Source organism: Xenopus laevis, chromosome 5L, assembly GCF_017654675.1.
Source record: "Xenopus laevis strain J_2021 chromosome 5L, Xenopus_laevis_v10.1, whole genome shotgun sequence".
NCBI classification, from domain to species: domain Eukaryota; kingdom Metazoa; phylum Chordata; class Amphibia; order Anura; family Pipidae; genus Xenopus; species Xenopus laevis.
The window spans coordinates 45,648,370-45,661,462 of NC_054379.1; the positions used below are offsets into that span (position 1 = coordinate 45,648,370).

General features: G+C 38.5%; 1 protein-coding gene across 1 annotated transcript in view; it reads left to right on the forward strand.

Moving 5' to 3' along the window:
- Positions 1 to 13,093, forward strand: part of ttc13.L (tetratricopeptide repeat domain 13 L homeolog) — a 48,379-nt gene that overhangs the window by 28,616 nt on the left and 6,670 nt on the right. Inside the window, exons 15-20 of the mRNA XM_018262989.2 lie at positions 108 to 200; positions 1,425 to 1,508; positions 1,955 to 2,039; positions 2,531 to 2,637; positions 5,443 to 5,578; positions 5,959 to 6,038. Of these exons, the coding sequence (XP_018118478.1) occupies positions 108 to 200; positions 1,425 to 1,508; positions 1,955 to 2,039; positions 2,531 to 2,637; positions 5,443 to 5,578; positions 5,959 to 6,038 (585 nt within the window). The remainder of the gene's footprint in view (positions 1 to 107; positions 201 to 1,424; positions 1,509 to 1,954; positions 2,040 to 2,530; positions 2,638 to 5,442; positions 5,579 to 5,958; positions 6,039 to 13,093) is intronic.

Here is a 13,093-nt window from a genome sequence, read left to right on the forward strand (position 1 = left end):
TTTCTAAAATACATTAAGAATTTAGTAGAATAACTTGATTTCTCTTTAGTAAATTGTTAAAATTGTTGTGTTTGTCTCAAATGTATTTTGTTGTTTTGTGTTGATAGGATTTCTGATCCAGACCAGCCTGTGCTTTGGTTAGATCAGATGCCAGCTCAGAGCCTTATCAGGGGATTTAACAACCACATTAATCTGATCAGGTAAAAGATTTGATTCTCCACAAATCCTTTATAGCGTGTGCTCAGCAGCCTTTGTTTGTTTATTCACAGTCAGTGCATTCACTAGTACATTTATAAGTAGTATATCCAATGTCAGATGATTGTAGAAAATTGTATAGACCATTAAGACATTTGGGGCAGATTTATTAAAGTTCAAATTGTAAAATCGAATTTTTGAGTTGGATTTTTGGTCAAAACTCACAAATTTGAGTTGGGAATAATCCAAACTTGAATTCAAATTCGAGATTTATCATACCTTGACCCTGGGAACAGCTCGAATTAGACTATTCGCCACCTAAAACCTGCCGAGTTCATGTAGAAGTCAATGGCAGAGGCCTAGTGACCCATTTGAAGAAGTTAATAGCCTTCCGGGCTTTTTTCAGTGAAAAAACTCGATTCGAGTTTAATCAAATTCGATTCGATTTGAGTTTTCAGGTCAGTAATATTCGATCGTGTTCAAGTTTTTTCTTAAATAAGATAATCTTCAAGGTCATACGAGTTCATTCGAGGTAAAAAAAATTGGTTGTATTCCATACAGCAATGCTGTCCAACTGCTGTGGTACCGAGGGGTGAAATTTATCTGGTCTACGTGGTGGAGGGCCGATACTGGAAGCCAGTGATGACTCCGTGTTTTAACCACACTCACTTTAGACCACACCCACTTTAAAACATGTTATCACAAGAACTTTTAAAACCATGTCCACATTATGTATGGTTGTAGCACACCAAAAACTAAATGGTTGGTGCTCACTACAGGGAAATCACTCATGTGAAAAATGTTTGTCATATTAAGGGGTAACACAAGGGGGGGGGTCTTGTATGGCAGTGCTTTCCAACTGGCGGCCATCTGGCCCACTTGCCGCCAGTTGGACAGCACTGGCATACAGGATTGACCTGTGAATCGGCTTCACGCCTCTGAAGATCTCATCCGAGCTGGAGTCTTTCTCACTTTTAGATCTGTCAGTGCCTTATGCATGCCTTGGGAAGAGCTATTTGAATTTTTTGTCCAGCTAGAATGAATGTGATTTGATTGGATAACAAGGTGCCCTGTCCATAATGTCTGCTAAATCAGATAAACTACTCAACCATCTGTGTATGACCACTCAAAGTGTATGTGCAGTGGATTGCTGGGGAAAAGTTTGTATTTTGTTTGTATTTTGCTCAAGAAATAAACACCACATTTCCATGCCTTGTCTGTTTTTACAGAGGCCAGATCATCAACATGAGATATCTGGACTATTTTGACACAATACTTGGCTTTATAAAAGACAGGATCCTTATATATCACAGGTAAATATTTTATTTTGTTTTTATTCTGCAGGGAATTCATCAGCCTCAACTGTTAAAAGAAGAAGAGAATTTCACAAAAATTTCCTTTGATAAACTTCCTTTAACGCAGTCTTCTTTATTCCACAGTGGACTTATTTTGTATGTCAAATTTGGATGTAAGTAGGTGACTTAGCCATCATGTCAGTCGACTACTCCGCAACCTCTGCAATTTTTCTTTTATCAGTTGTTAAACTGATTTGTGTGACTGTGTTTTGACAGGTTAATATTGTTGCCCTTTTTAGCATTGCTGGTTAAAGGTAGTAAAAATACTTTGATGATCTTTTCCTGAATTCGTACTTTTGTAAGCATTCATGCAGAAAAGAAATGTTTTGTCAACATAATAACCATGAAAGTTTGCACGAGGTAAAAAATCTTTCTGAATGTTTTTGTTTGTTCTTTTCCTTTAGTGCCAATAACCCGAGAGGTCTTTTAGAAGTTAAGGAAGCTCTAGAAAAAGTTAAGAAAGTAGAGGATTTATTACCCATCATGAAGGTATACCTTTTAAAAACTGTATTTGGAAATGTTTCAACCTCTTCTTCCAGTAAAATAAGATATAAAAACAAATCCACTGTGGGTGCCGGTATTTTCTGAAATTTGGAAACAAATTGCTATTGAAAATGAGTGAGCAGTTGCTTAAGATATTGATTTAAATACAACATGACCCTTTATTGTAAGCACAATCATTTTTTAAAGATTTTAATTTGATTATATATTCCCTTGTACATTGAGCTAATACCCTTTGTGTTTTCTAATTTTGTCCACCTCTTTATTGAGTTTTCCCCTTGTTTCGCTATTCCATATGCCTCAGGCAAACTGTATGAGTTGGACAGTCCATCTGCCTTTCCAAATGTTTAGTGATGTTTTCTTGCCCTTAAATAATTTGTACATCAGGGTTGTTTATTAGTAGTGCCAGGCGCTCACTTATATTAAATCTTTAGAGAGTCATGAACTGATAATACTTATATCTTACTTTTTGTGAGCAGTTAAACAGCAAAACAAGAGATGGGTTCACAGTGAACACAAAAGTTCCCAGCCTCAAAGATGAAAGGAAAGAATATGATGGATTCACAATAACTATAACAGGAGATAAGTAAGAAACACATTTCTGTATCTGAACCTCCTTTTATTATATTCTATGAGGTATCCCTGTTCTCCGGAAATCACTCCAGTTTTTCTTTCCTTCTGTCCCCTGCATTTAAATTCAAATAAAACTTAAATACGTCTTTAAAAACAAAGAGTATTGTTGCTGGCCGTGGTGCATTGTAGGAAAGTCGCAGCTTCAAGATTTCCCCATATATTTCTCCTTCTTTGTACATCAGTCTTTGCTATTTCTTTCTCCACAGCCATAGTGAACTTTAACTCATCAGTATGGAATCATTAGACCAATGTTCATTTCCAAATGACTCTGATGGTTTGTAGTATTTTGGAATTTTCAAGAGAACTCCCTTCAGGTTGTTAGTTTAAATCATTTTACCAGCCATTGCATTTACTGGTATGAGTTAAAGATCACTTTGGTTTTTGTGTCTATATATGGTATGTTTATTTTAAATTCAATGCTTAAATCCCCTCTCTTACATTGGAGCTGAGAATTCACACAAGAGGGATGGGCCTAAGATGCCAGTAGTAAAGAGCTGAATTACTGTTAGTAGTTGAAACATTTGGTGGGAAAGATCCGTGCTTGAATATTGTAATCCTTTTAAGTACTACAGACATAGGGAGCAATGGTTCTGAAGTTTCATAGCTGGGTGTCTGTGAGTTCTCTTTACATGATCTGCATGTTTTTATTGGCTGTTAGCAGCACTTAAAGGAACAGTTCAGTGTGAAAATAAAAACTGGGTAAATAGGCTGTGCAAAATAACTAATGTTTCTAATATAGTTAGTTACGCAAAAATGTAATGTATAAAGGCTGGAATGACTGGATGTCTAACATAATAACCAGATCTTCCTGCTTTTCAGCTCTGTAACTCAATGACTTGAAAGGGGGGCCACATAGGACATCAGTTTTTATTTTTACACTGAACAATTCCTTTAAGAGGGAATGAAACATGGCTTTTTGTAGCCATTTAATATATATATTTATTGCAAGTTATTGGTGCATGTGTTTTTCCTAAGAAGCGGGTAATATGTAAAGCCTTGAGTGCCATTGCCTGCTACTTAGCTTACGCCACCTTCCAAAATTAAACAAATGAGCTCTTATAAGATCATTAAAGAGATACTGACACCAGAAAATAACCTTTTTTTTACATCTATCATAACATTATCATTGAATACTATTTATAATTTTGCCATAAAAGTATTTGTCTGTTGGATTTATATTACCTTTCTTGTGCTCTCTACTTTCATTTACATTTCTGCAAATCCACCCACTTGACGTTTTCTCTCCCACCAATACCACCTATTATTATTATCATTATTATATTTTACTTATGTAATACCAATATATTCCATGGTGCTTTGGGCAGATGATAATTTACATCAGTCTCAAACCCAGTGAAGGTTACAATATAAAGTTACATTCACACATACTATATATTTCATCAGGGGTTATGTCTGTATGTTGGGAGGAAACACATACAAGCATGGGGTGAACATGCAACATATTTGCCCTTTGTTTTACTTAAAGGGGTTGTTCACCCTTCAAACGCTTAAGTTCAGTTGGTTCCAGATTGTTCACCAGAATAAAGGCTTTTTTTAATTGCTTTCCATCTTTCTTTCTTTTTACAATTTTTTCAAAATTTAAGTTTAAAGCGGAACTAAAGTCTAAAATAGAATAATGCTAGAAATGCTGTATTTTGTATACTAAACATAAAATTACTGCACCAGGAGCCTAATTAAACAAATGATTTATGCTTTCAAAGTTGCCACAGGAGGTCATCATCTTGTAACTATGTTAAACATCTCTGCAAGACCAAGACTACGCACTTGCTCAGTGTGGTCTGGGCTTCATTTGGCAGGTTAAACTTAGGGATTGTCATAAATTATCAAAGTAGTACAAGTCAAATAATATCTGCCAGAAGCCGATACAGCAAGACTGATTAATAAACAGAATATGCAGAATGCACTGGGTCTACAGATACAAATCTCTACAGGGTCGCCGTCTGCTCTACAGGGAAACGAACAAAGCTGCTTGAGTTCTTGGAAGTAATGTGCGCTTTGAAAGTGATCAGTTTCCCTGCAGAGCAGTTAGTAGAGTAGTCTAAAGTTTCCTATCCGCAGCAGTCAGCGCAAGTAAAACAAAGGGGGAATTTCACTGCATACAATCAGGTTTCTTATAAAATGGTACACATTTTTTAATTAAAGTATATTGGAGATAGATTTATTTTTCATTAAAGAATTAGCCCCTCCCATCTGTTCCACTTCCTGTTGCCATCTGTGCAGGGGAGCCAGAGGCACTCAGCACACTGCACTGTAGGATAAGAACCAATCAGCAGCTAGGGTGACCTGAGAGGGAACTGAAGCCTGTCTTTGCTTGTGTGACTGCTTGCTTGTGATTGGCTGTTCCCCTTCTACTGTGCTTCTGGCAGGGACTTTTAGGACACGGCCACACAAACCATAGTAGATCTATAGGGAGCTCCAGTAAAAGGGCCATTTTTAAAGATCGTATTAATTTTTAGACCAAAGTAAAACCAGCACCATATATTATTTATTATTGCCTACAATATTTGGGGAGGGGGTTCACTTATCCTATATGTCTTCTTAAAGAACACCTTTGTTACCAGAATAAAAAAAAATAGATTTTTGCACAGTTGAATATAATTATTCGCATTTTAAAGGGCCGATTCATTAAAAAAGTCCTTTTAGGCTTACTGTTTCCCAAACAGGCCTTCAACAATTTTGCATGCCCAAATGTTTGAGGGTTTAAATGTTTTTTTTTTCTATCTTCTGTATCTTTCAGAGTTGGCAACATTTTATTCTCAGTAGAAACTCAGACGACAGAAGAGAGAACACAATTGTACCATGCAGAGCTCGAAGCCCTTTATAAGGATCTCACCACAAAAGGGAAAGTGTTGGCTTTGTCCACTGAGCTGGGGGTGAGTGACTTTGTCATCTGTAAACAAAATACTGAGATCTCAAAATAAAATGATTCTTATTTATTCTGTTCTCAGCAAGTGTTTGTATTTACAGTGCATATCATTATGCCATTTATGAAGGACATATTATGAACAGCAAACATAAATAAATACAAAGTAACAATAGAACTGATTGTTAGCATTTTGGCTTTTGCTATTTGGTTAATTGTTCAATCCATACCAATAGCAACGCTTCTCTATTTTCCTGATGTTCTAGGGATATGTTTTATTTGAGCAACTGTTAAACACATTTTTGGGAAAGTACCTTTAAATAAAATGGTTCTGATGTAAAATCATAGAGAGAGAGAGAGAGATTTAACATCATCTCTTCTTTTGTCCAGGAAGCAGATCTTGTGTGTGAATTGATTCTGTCATTGGTGTATTATTTCTACAATCTGATGCCACTATCTCGGGGATCAAGGTAGGTCTGTTTCTAGATGGTTTGCTATAGGGGTAATATACACGCATGCTCAACATGGGCTTCATAAAGAGGATTTATGCTGCCTAGAAATTTACTTCTAGTTTTAACAGCTCTAGTTCTCTTGCTGGGCAGTGTGATTGTAAAGTCAGTAAATTGACAATATCTACACACAGCAACTTGGTCTTTTATTTGTATTCTCTTGCCTTTAGGTCTTATTCAAATTGTTTATTTAGTATTGAGAGAGAAAATGTTATGGGACACCACAAGACCTGAGGCTTGCCAGATATTTGAGCCCTACACTAAAAAATATGCATGACATGCACTGTAAGATCTGCTCACCAAACAAGTGGATCTTTATCTTTTATTTTTACTGCGAGGGATGCCAATATATAAGGCACCCCACATATTTGCCATGTGTCTCTCATCAACTTGCACAGATGCAATGAAAGTGACTTTATTAGATCACCAATTCAGGTTAAAAAAAAGTGTGCTGCAACATGTGATTTACAAAAACAGATGCTAAATAAGCCCTTAAGAGTGTTGTGTTTTATAGAGAATGCTATACTGTTTTGGAAATGATATAAAAAAGGAAAACCTAGAATCCAGCACACTTTGGATGTTACCATATTTGTGAACCTACTACCCAATTTTGCGGAATGAGTGTGGCTGAATATATCCTTAATCTGCAAGGCTGCTAATGCATTTCAGCAGCAAATCAGCTACAGAGAGCAGACTGAGGAGGAATGAATGCACATGTACTGCTCATTCCACCACGAATGCAGCAGCCAAGCAGCTAGAAACAGCTGTTTCCCTCAGGTCCCTACAGGCTGCACTTAACGAGAGAAGCTCTCCTCACCTGTAGTTAGGTTTAGCCCGCACCATTTAGAAGTGGCTCCTCCCCTATAAAACTCCCAGCAACCCCCAGACTTTTCAATGTTTTTCCTACCTTGGAAGAATACAGACCGCACCAAGGACAACAGAAAGAAAAGATCCAAAACCAGTCTCTAGGGCGCAAGACTCTGCCTATGCCCCTTGGAGTGAGGTGACATGAATGATGTCAAGCGGTAAGGGACTGGCAAAAAATAACCCAGCTACAAAGTGCACCAGCCCGCTTGAGGGTGTTGCGCCACCTGCTGTTTTGCCTCACTGCAAAGTCCCTCTCAGCAGGTATCAGGCAGATCTGGAAGCCTTGGCTGAAGTAGAGCATAAGTGGAGAAGTAATGGAGCAGTTTTTGTTTGCCACATGTTTTTTGGCGCAAAATGTACGCATTGGCATCTTGCCTGCATAATTTTGTGGCAAAACATTGACACGCTAGCATCATTTCCGTACGGCGTCAAAAAAGCGAAAATGGACGTAATTGCGTGTTAGTTTTGTTTTATTTTAGGCGCATAATTGTTGTGCGCACTCCACTCCTGGATACAGCAGACGTTTTTCAATATTCACAAGTGGTATATAGCATCCAGTTTTTTGTAAATAAGTCGTTCCAGTGGTCTTAAAACACATTTTAATTGATAAGGAAGGGATTTATTTTTCTTTTTTTCTCCAATCAATAACTACGAATACTCTGATGTAAGTCAGATTCCTTTTTTAATCAATATAATCAACATACCAGTTAATAGACCTGTTTCTCACTTAATACATTGGTAAGACTCTGCCACTTGTAACTAAGGCTGTATTATGCAGCAACTTAAAGAGTACTTAATTTGTTTTAGATACGGCTGACCAAACTCCAGAAAAGGCTGATGCTGAAAAAGCAAAAAGTAGAGACAAGCCAAGATCAAAAGATCTGCCCTCGGAACGTAGTAAAAAAGAGCATATGAAGGATTTAAAGAAACCGCACCCTGTAAATTGTGCAGGCTGCGATGTAGTGTTTATTCCTTTGGAAAATTAAAACTATGCAAACCTTGTGCCGAAAAGTCCTGTGTCTTCTATGCAAGATTTTGTTACCTGGATGAAATGACATCCTCAGTAGCGGAGTCAGTTTTTGAGGACGTTTCTTCAGAGGGTTCAGGAGATGAAGGTCCCTCTAAAAGGAAAATGTCATCAGAATCAGAGGAAGGAGAACTACCTGAAACAGAGGACTTTTTTCCTATTGAGGAAATAGAACCTTTTTTATTGGCAGTCAGAGATACCTTGGGTATGGAAGAAGCAACAGAACCACCCAAAAAAGTAGTAAACTTTTTGCAGGAATCAATAAAAAGAAGCTTTCCTTTCCCTTAGACTCTGCTACAACTGAAAGAATAAAAAGCCACTGGTCAACACTTAATAGGAAACTTTCCTTTTCAAAAAGATTTGAATTCCTCTTTCCCTTTGACACAAAGAATTGGGATACTACACCAAAGCTAGATCCCCCAGTGGCCCAGACAGTAAAAAGAACCACATTACCCCTGGAAGATAGTTCAGGGCTAAATGATCCAATGGACAGGAAAGCTGAAGCAGCACTTAGGAAGGCATGGCTAGCTGCTGCAGCCTCATTCAAACCAGCAATTGCAGCAGCCTCAGTTGCCAGATCCCTAAAAATATGGATCAATCAATTACGAAAAGGATTTTAAAAAAATGGAACTTCAAGAGAACGTCTCCTGGAAGATTTACCAATACTTTCATTAGCCACAGATTTTCTTACAGATGTGGCATTAACCAATATTGCCTTTCTTGCTTAAACTACTGTTATACTACTTTTGCCCACCAAGCACTATGGCTGAAGCCTTGGGCAGCAGACATTGCTTCCAAAAATCGTCTTCTTCATATGCCATTTGAAGGAGAAAAATTATTGGATCAGAATTAGATCTGTTTGTTGTGAAGAAATCAGATGAGAGAATCAGGGGTCTTCCCCAGGATAGAAAACAAAGGAAACTAATTTTTCGTACACAAGGTCCATCATATAAAACGAGACTACAAGGAAGAGGCATCAGGGGAAAACAACAAAGAGGCAGAGTATGTTCGGGTTACAACCAAAGACCTTTTTCCGCCTGACACCAGGCCAGTAGGGAGCAGACTAAAGAACTTTGTATCAGCTTGGAAAAAGATAACAAATGACAAAGTGGGTCCTTCAAACAATCCAGAAGGGTTACTCCATAGAGTTTAAAACCAAACCACAAAACAAGTATAAGTTGACCCAGAGACCACTCATCAGTTGTCAAAGACAAGCCCTCTTAGAAGCCATTCAAGAATTCAAAAATCAGGGCGTACTAAGTCCAGTCCCTCCACTGGCAAAGTTTTTAGGGGTAAATTCTCTAGGGATGCACTGAATCCACTATTTTGGATTCGGCCGAACCCCCGAATCCTTTGCGAAAGATTCGGCCCAATACTGAACCGAATCGGAATCCTAATTTGCATATGCAAATTAGGGGTGGGAAGGGGAAAACATTTTTTACTTCCTTGTTTTGTGACAAAAAGTCACATGATTTCCCTCCCCTCCCCTTATTTGCATATTCAAACTAGGGCGAAAAAGGCCGAACCGAATCCTGGATTCGGTGCTTCCCTAATATGTTCCTTGTTCCCAAACCAGACGGAAAATATCGAACCATTCTAGATTAAAGGTTTCTAAACCAGTTCATAAAAATGAAAATTTCAAAATGGAAACAATCCGCTCTGTAATAAAATTGTCTCCAGAAGATTACATGATCACAAATGCCTACCTGCACGTTCCAATAAGACCCTGTCATCAAAAATACCTAAGAGTAGCCATACAAGGAGACCATTCAGTGGAACAAATTCAGTTTACAGCACTCCCATTCGGCCTATCAAGCGCTCCCCGAGTTTTTTAAGGGAAAGATCGAGGGCATCATCCCCTACTTTGACGACTGTCTAATAAAGGCAAGATCCCCTTCCATTTTAAAAGAACATCTTTCTTTTATTCTACAGACCCTACAGTCCCTAGGCTGGGTCGTAAACTGGGAAAAGTCAGTAATCTTTCCAACTTAAAAAATAAAATTTTTAGGAATGTGATTGGACACAAAAATAGGCAAGATTTTTTTACAAGAAGAAAAATGTGAAAAGATATTTCAGAAAGTATCCCTGCTTACTCAAAGAAGAAGATCTACAGTAGGAAAAAAATTTGGAAACCCTAGGTCTCGTTACTTCATCAATAGAGCCAGTTCCTTTGGCCAAAGCCCATGCAAAATCACTACAAAACTTCCCGATCAAAAATTGGAATCAGCAGGAAGATTCTTTGAACCAACGTGTAGTCCTTCCAGTTCATGTAAAAGAGTCTCTCAACTGGTCGCTGTTGCAAAAAACCTTCAAAAAGGAACCAATCTGTTTCCAAAACAGGCAAAGATAATTACCACAGATGCAAGCAAATGAAGTGGGGGAGCCCATTTAGACGGCTGCTACAGACAAGGTCGTTGGAGTCCAAACTTATTTTGCCAACCTTCAATTGAACTAGAAGCAGTCTGGAGGTCAATTCTGGCCTTCAATGATTCCATAAGAGGTCACTCAGTAAGAATCCACACAGACAACATAGCAACAGTATACTACTTGAATCACCAAGGAGGCTCAAAAAGCCAAGCCCTTTTAAAGTTGGCAACAAAAATATGTTCTTGGTCCGAAAACAATCTGGAAGAATTAACAGCAAGACATATAAAAGGCAATACAATACAATAGCAGATTTTTAAAGTCAAAGGATGTGAAGAAGAAGCAAGGACCAGCACTCAAACTGACTCAAATTTTTTATTTATACAAAGTTAAAAAATGTATATTTGCATCTACATTCACCCTGCGCGTTTCGCACCCACTTAGGGCACTTAGTCATCACCTACAGAATGTAGCTTAAATCCAGAGTTGTTTTCTCAAATATGTGGCCTTTGGGGGATTCCAGAAATAGAACTTATGGCCATGAGAAAGAACAACAAAGTGAAAACATTTTTTTCCCTAAAAACAAACCAGGGAGAAGTGGCAGTGTATGCCCTTTATACAGCCTTGGAATTTCAAGCTGGCATACATTTTCCCTCCCATTGAAATAATTGCGAGGGTAATCAAAAAAATCAAACAACATCAGGCAACAGTGATTGTAATTGCACAAGCTTAGCCAAGAAGAAGTTGGTATGCGGATCTGCTACAAATGTCAACCTGTCTGCCTTGGCCTTTACCAAAAAGGAAAGATCTACTACAGCAAGGGCCAATGCTACATCACAACCCAGATGCCTTAAAGTTGATGGCCTGGAAACTGAGAGGGACATACTAAGCCAGCAAGGAATTCCATCCAAGGTAATTGATATTCTGCTCAGAGCCGGAAAAGAATCACTAACACTATATACCAGAGAAATTCAGTTCCTGGTGTTAAGGACATAACAATTTCACCAAAAACAGCTCCACCTGTAACAATCCTGGATTTCCTTCAGGAAGGCTTTGAAAAGAAATTGGCACTGAACACATTGAAAGTTCAGATTGCGGCCTTGGGGGTCTACAAGGGTAAATCATTGGCAAAGCACCCTTTAATCAAAAGATTCCTAAAAGCAGTCTCCAATTTGAGACCAAAGAAATTCAAACGTGTCCCTACGTGGGAGCTTGATATTTTATTAAAAGTCTTATTAAAACCTCCCTTTGAACCCTTATCAATGGCATCATTGTTTCATCTAACAATTAAAACAGCTTTTTATTTAGCCATTTGCCCGGCAAGGCGTGTTGGGTAACTACAAGCTCTATCATGTAAACAGCCATATCTTCAGATCCAACCTCAAGAATTAATTCTGAGGACTGATCCCTCATTTTCCCCAAAAGTCATGTCAGATTTCCACAGGAATTTTGAAATTCATTTACCATCCTTTGGTCATTCTCCCAAAAACCAGATGGAGAAAGAGCTACAATTGTTAGACGCAAAAAGGTGCCTGGTGGGCTATCTCCAAAGAGTTGAGCCATTCAGAGTGGCCAATAATCTGCTCCTTTCCTTTGCGGGTCCTAATAAAGGGAAAGCAGCCTCAAAATCAACCATCTCTAGATGGATGAAACAAACTATTTCCCTAGCCTACCAAAAGGCAAATAAAGTAGTGCCAGAAGAATTAAAGGCACATTCAACAAGAGTAATGTCAGCCTCCTGGGCAGAGAGAGCAGGTGGTACATTGGACCAAATCTGCAAAGCAGCCTCGTGGTCAAGCTGTAGAACCTTCGCAAAACAACTGGACATTGATGCATCTAAGCAATTATTAATTCAGCCCTCCCTTAGCTCACTGCTTTTCATACTCTCGTTAAGTGCTGCCTGTAGGGACGTGAGGGAAATAAAGAATTTATATTTACCAACAATTCCTTTTCCCTCAGTCCCAAAGGCAGCATATATATCCCCCTTTGTACATAATAAAATAAATATCAGCAGAAATATCTTGTTATTGCTTGGAAAATTCACTGAAGAGCCTGGGGGTGCTGGGAGTTTTATAGGGGAGGAGCCACTTCTAATTGGTGCGGGCTAATCCTACCTACAGGTGAGGTAAGTGCTGCCTTTGGGACTGAGGGAAAAGGAATTTTCAGTAAGTATAAATTCTTTATTTTCAGAATATATATTTAATTTATTCCAGTATAACAGGAATTCATGGGACAAATAAATGTTCCAAGCTTGCAGCAGCGATAACTTTAAAGTAACATCCTGTGAATGTAATAAGACTCCGTAAGCATGGCTTCTCATTGTAAGCCTGCAAGAAAATAGGGAGAACAGCACTATCCAAAATCTCCCCTTTACATAGGAAGAGATGTAGCCAAAAGCAGTAAGGCTCCGTATGAGTAACCACCAGTAAGGCACCGTATCCATCCACCCGTGAAGTTAAACAGACCGATATCATAGATACATATGAGGCCCTGTGCTTGGAATGGCCACCCTTTCATTTCCACTCATTTAGTGCAACAGACCCAAATGACTGGAACAGCAGGAATTGAAGAGGACCTTCCACAACTGCCAGTGCACCATACATTAGCAGATATAGTACATGGGCAAATAATATTTTCACAGGTCCACTCAATGAACCAACCAGCATCCATAATACATGGAAAACTGGATCAGGACCATGGGGCTACCATGCACGAAAATCATACAAAACAAAGATTCCAATACTTCTAAGGCCAGCTT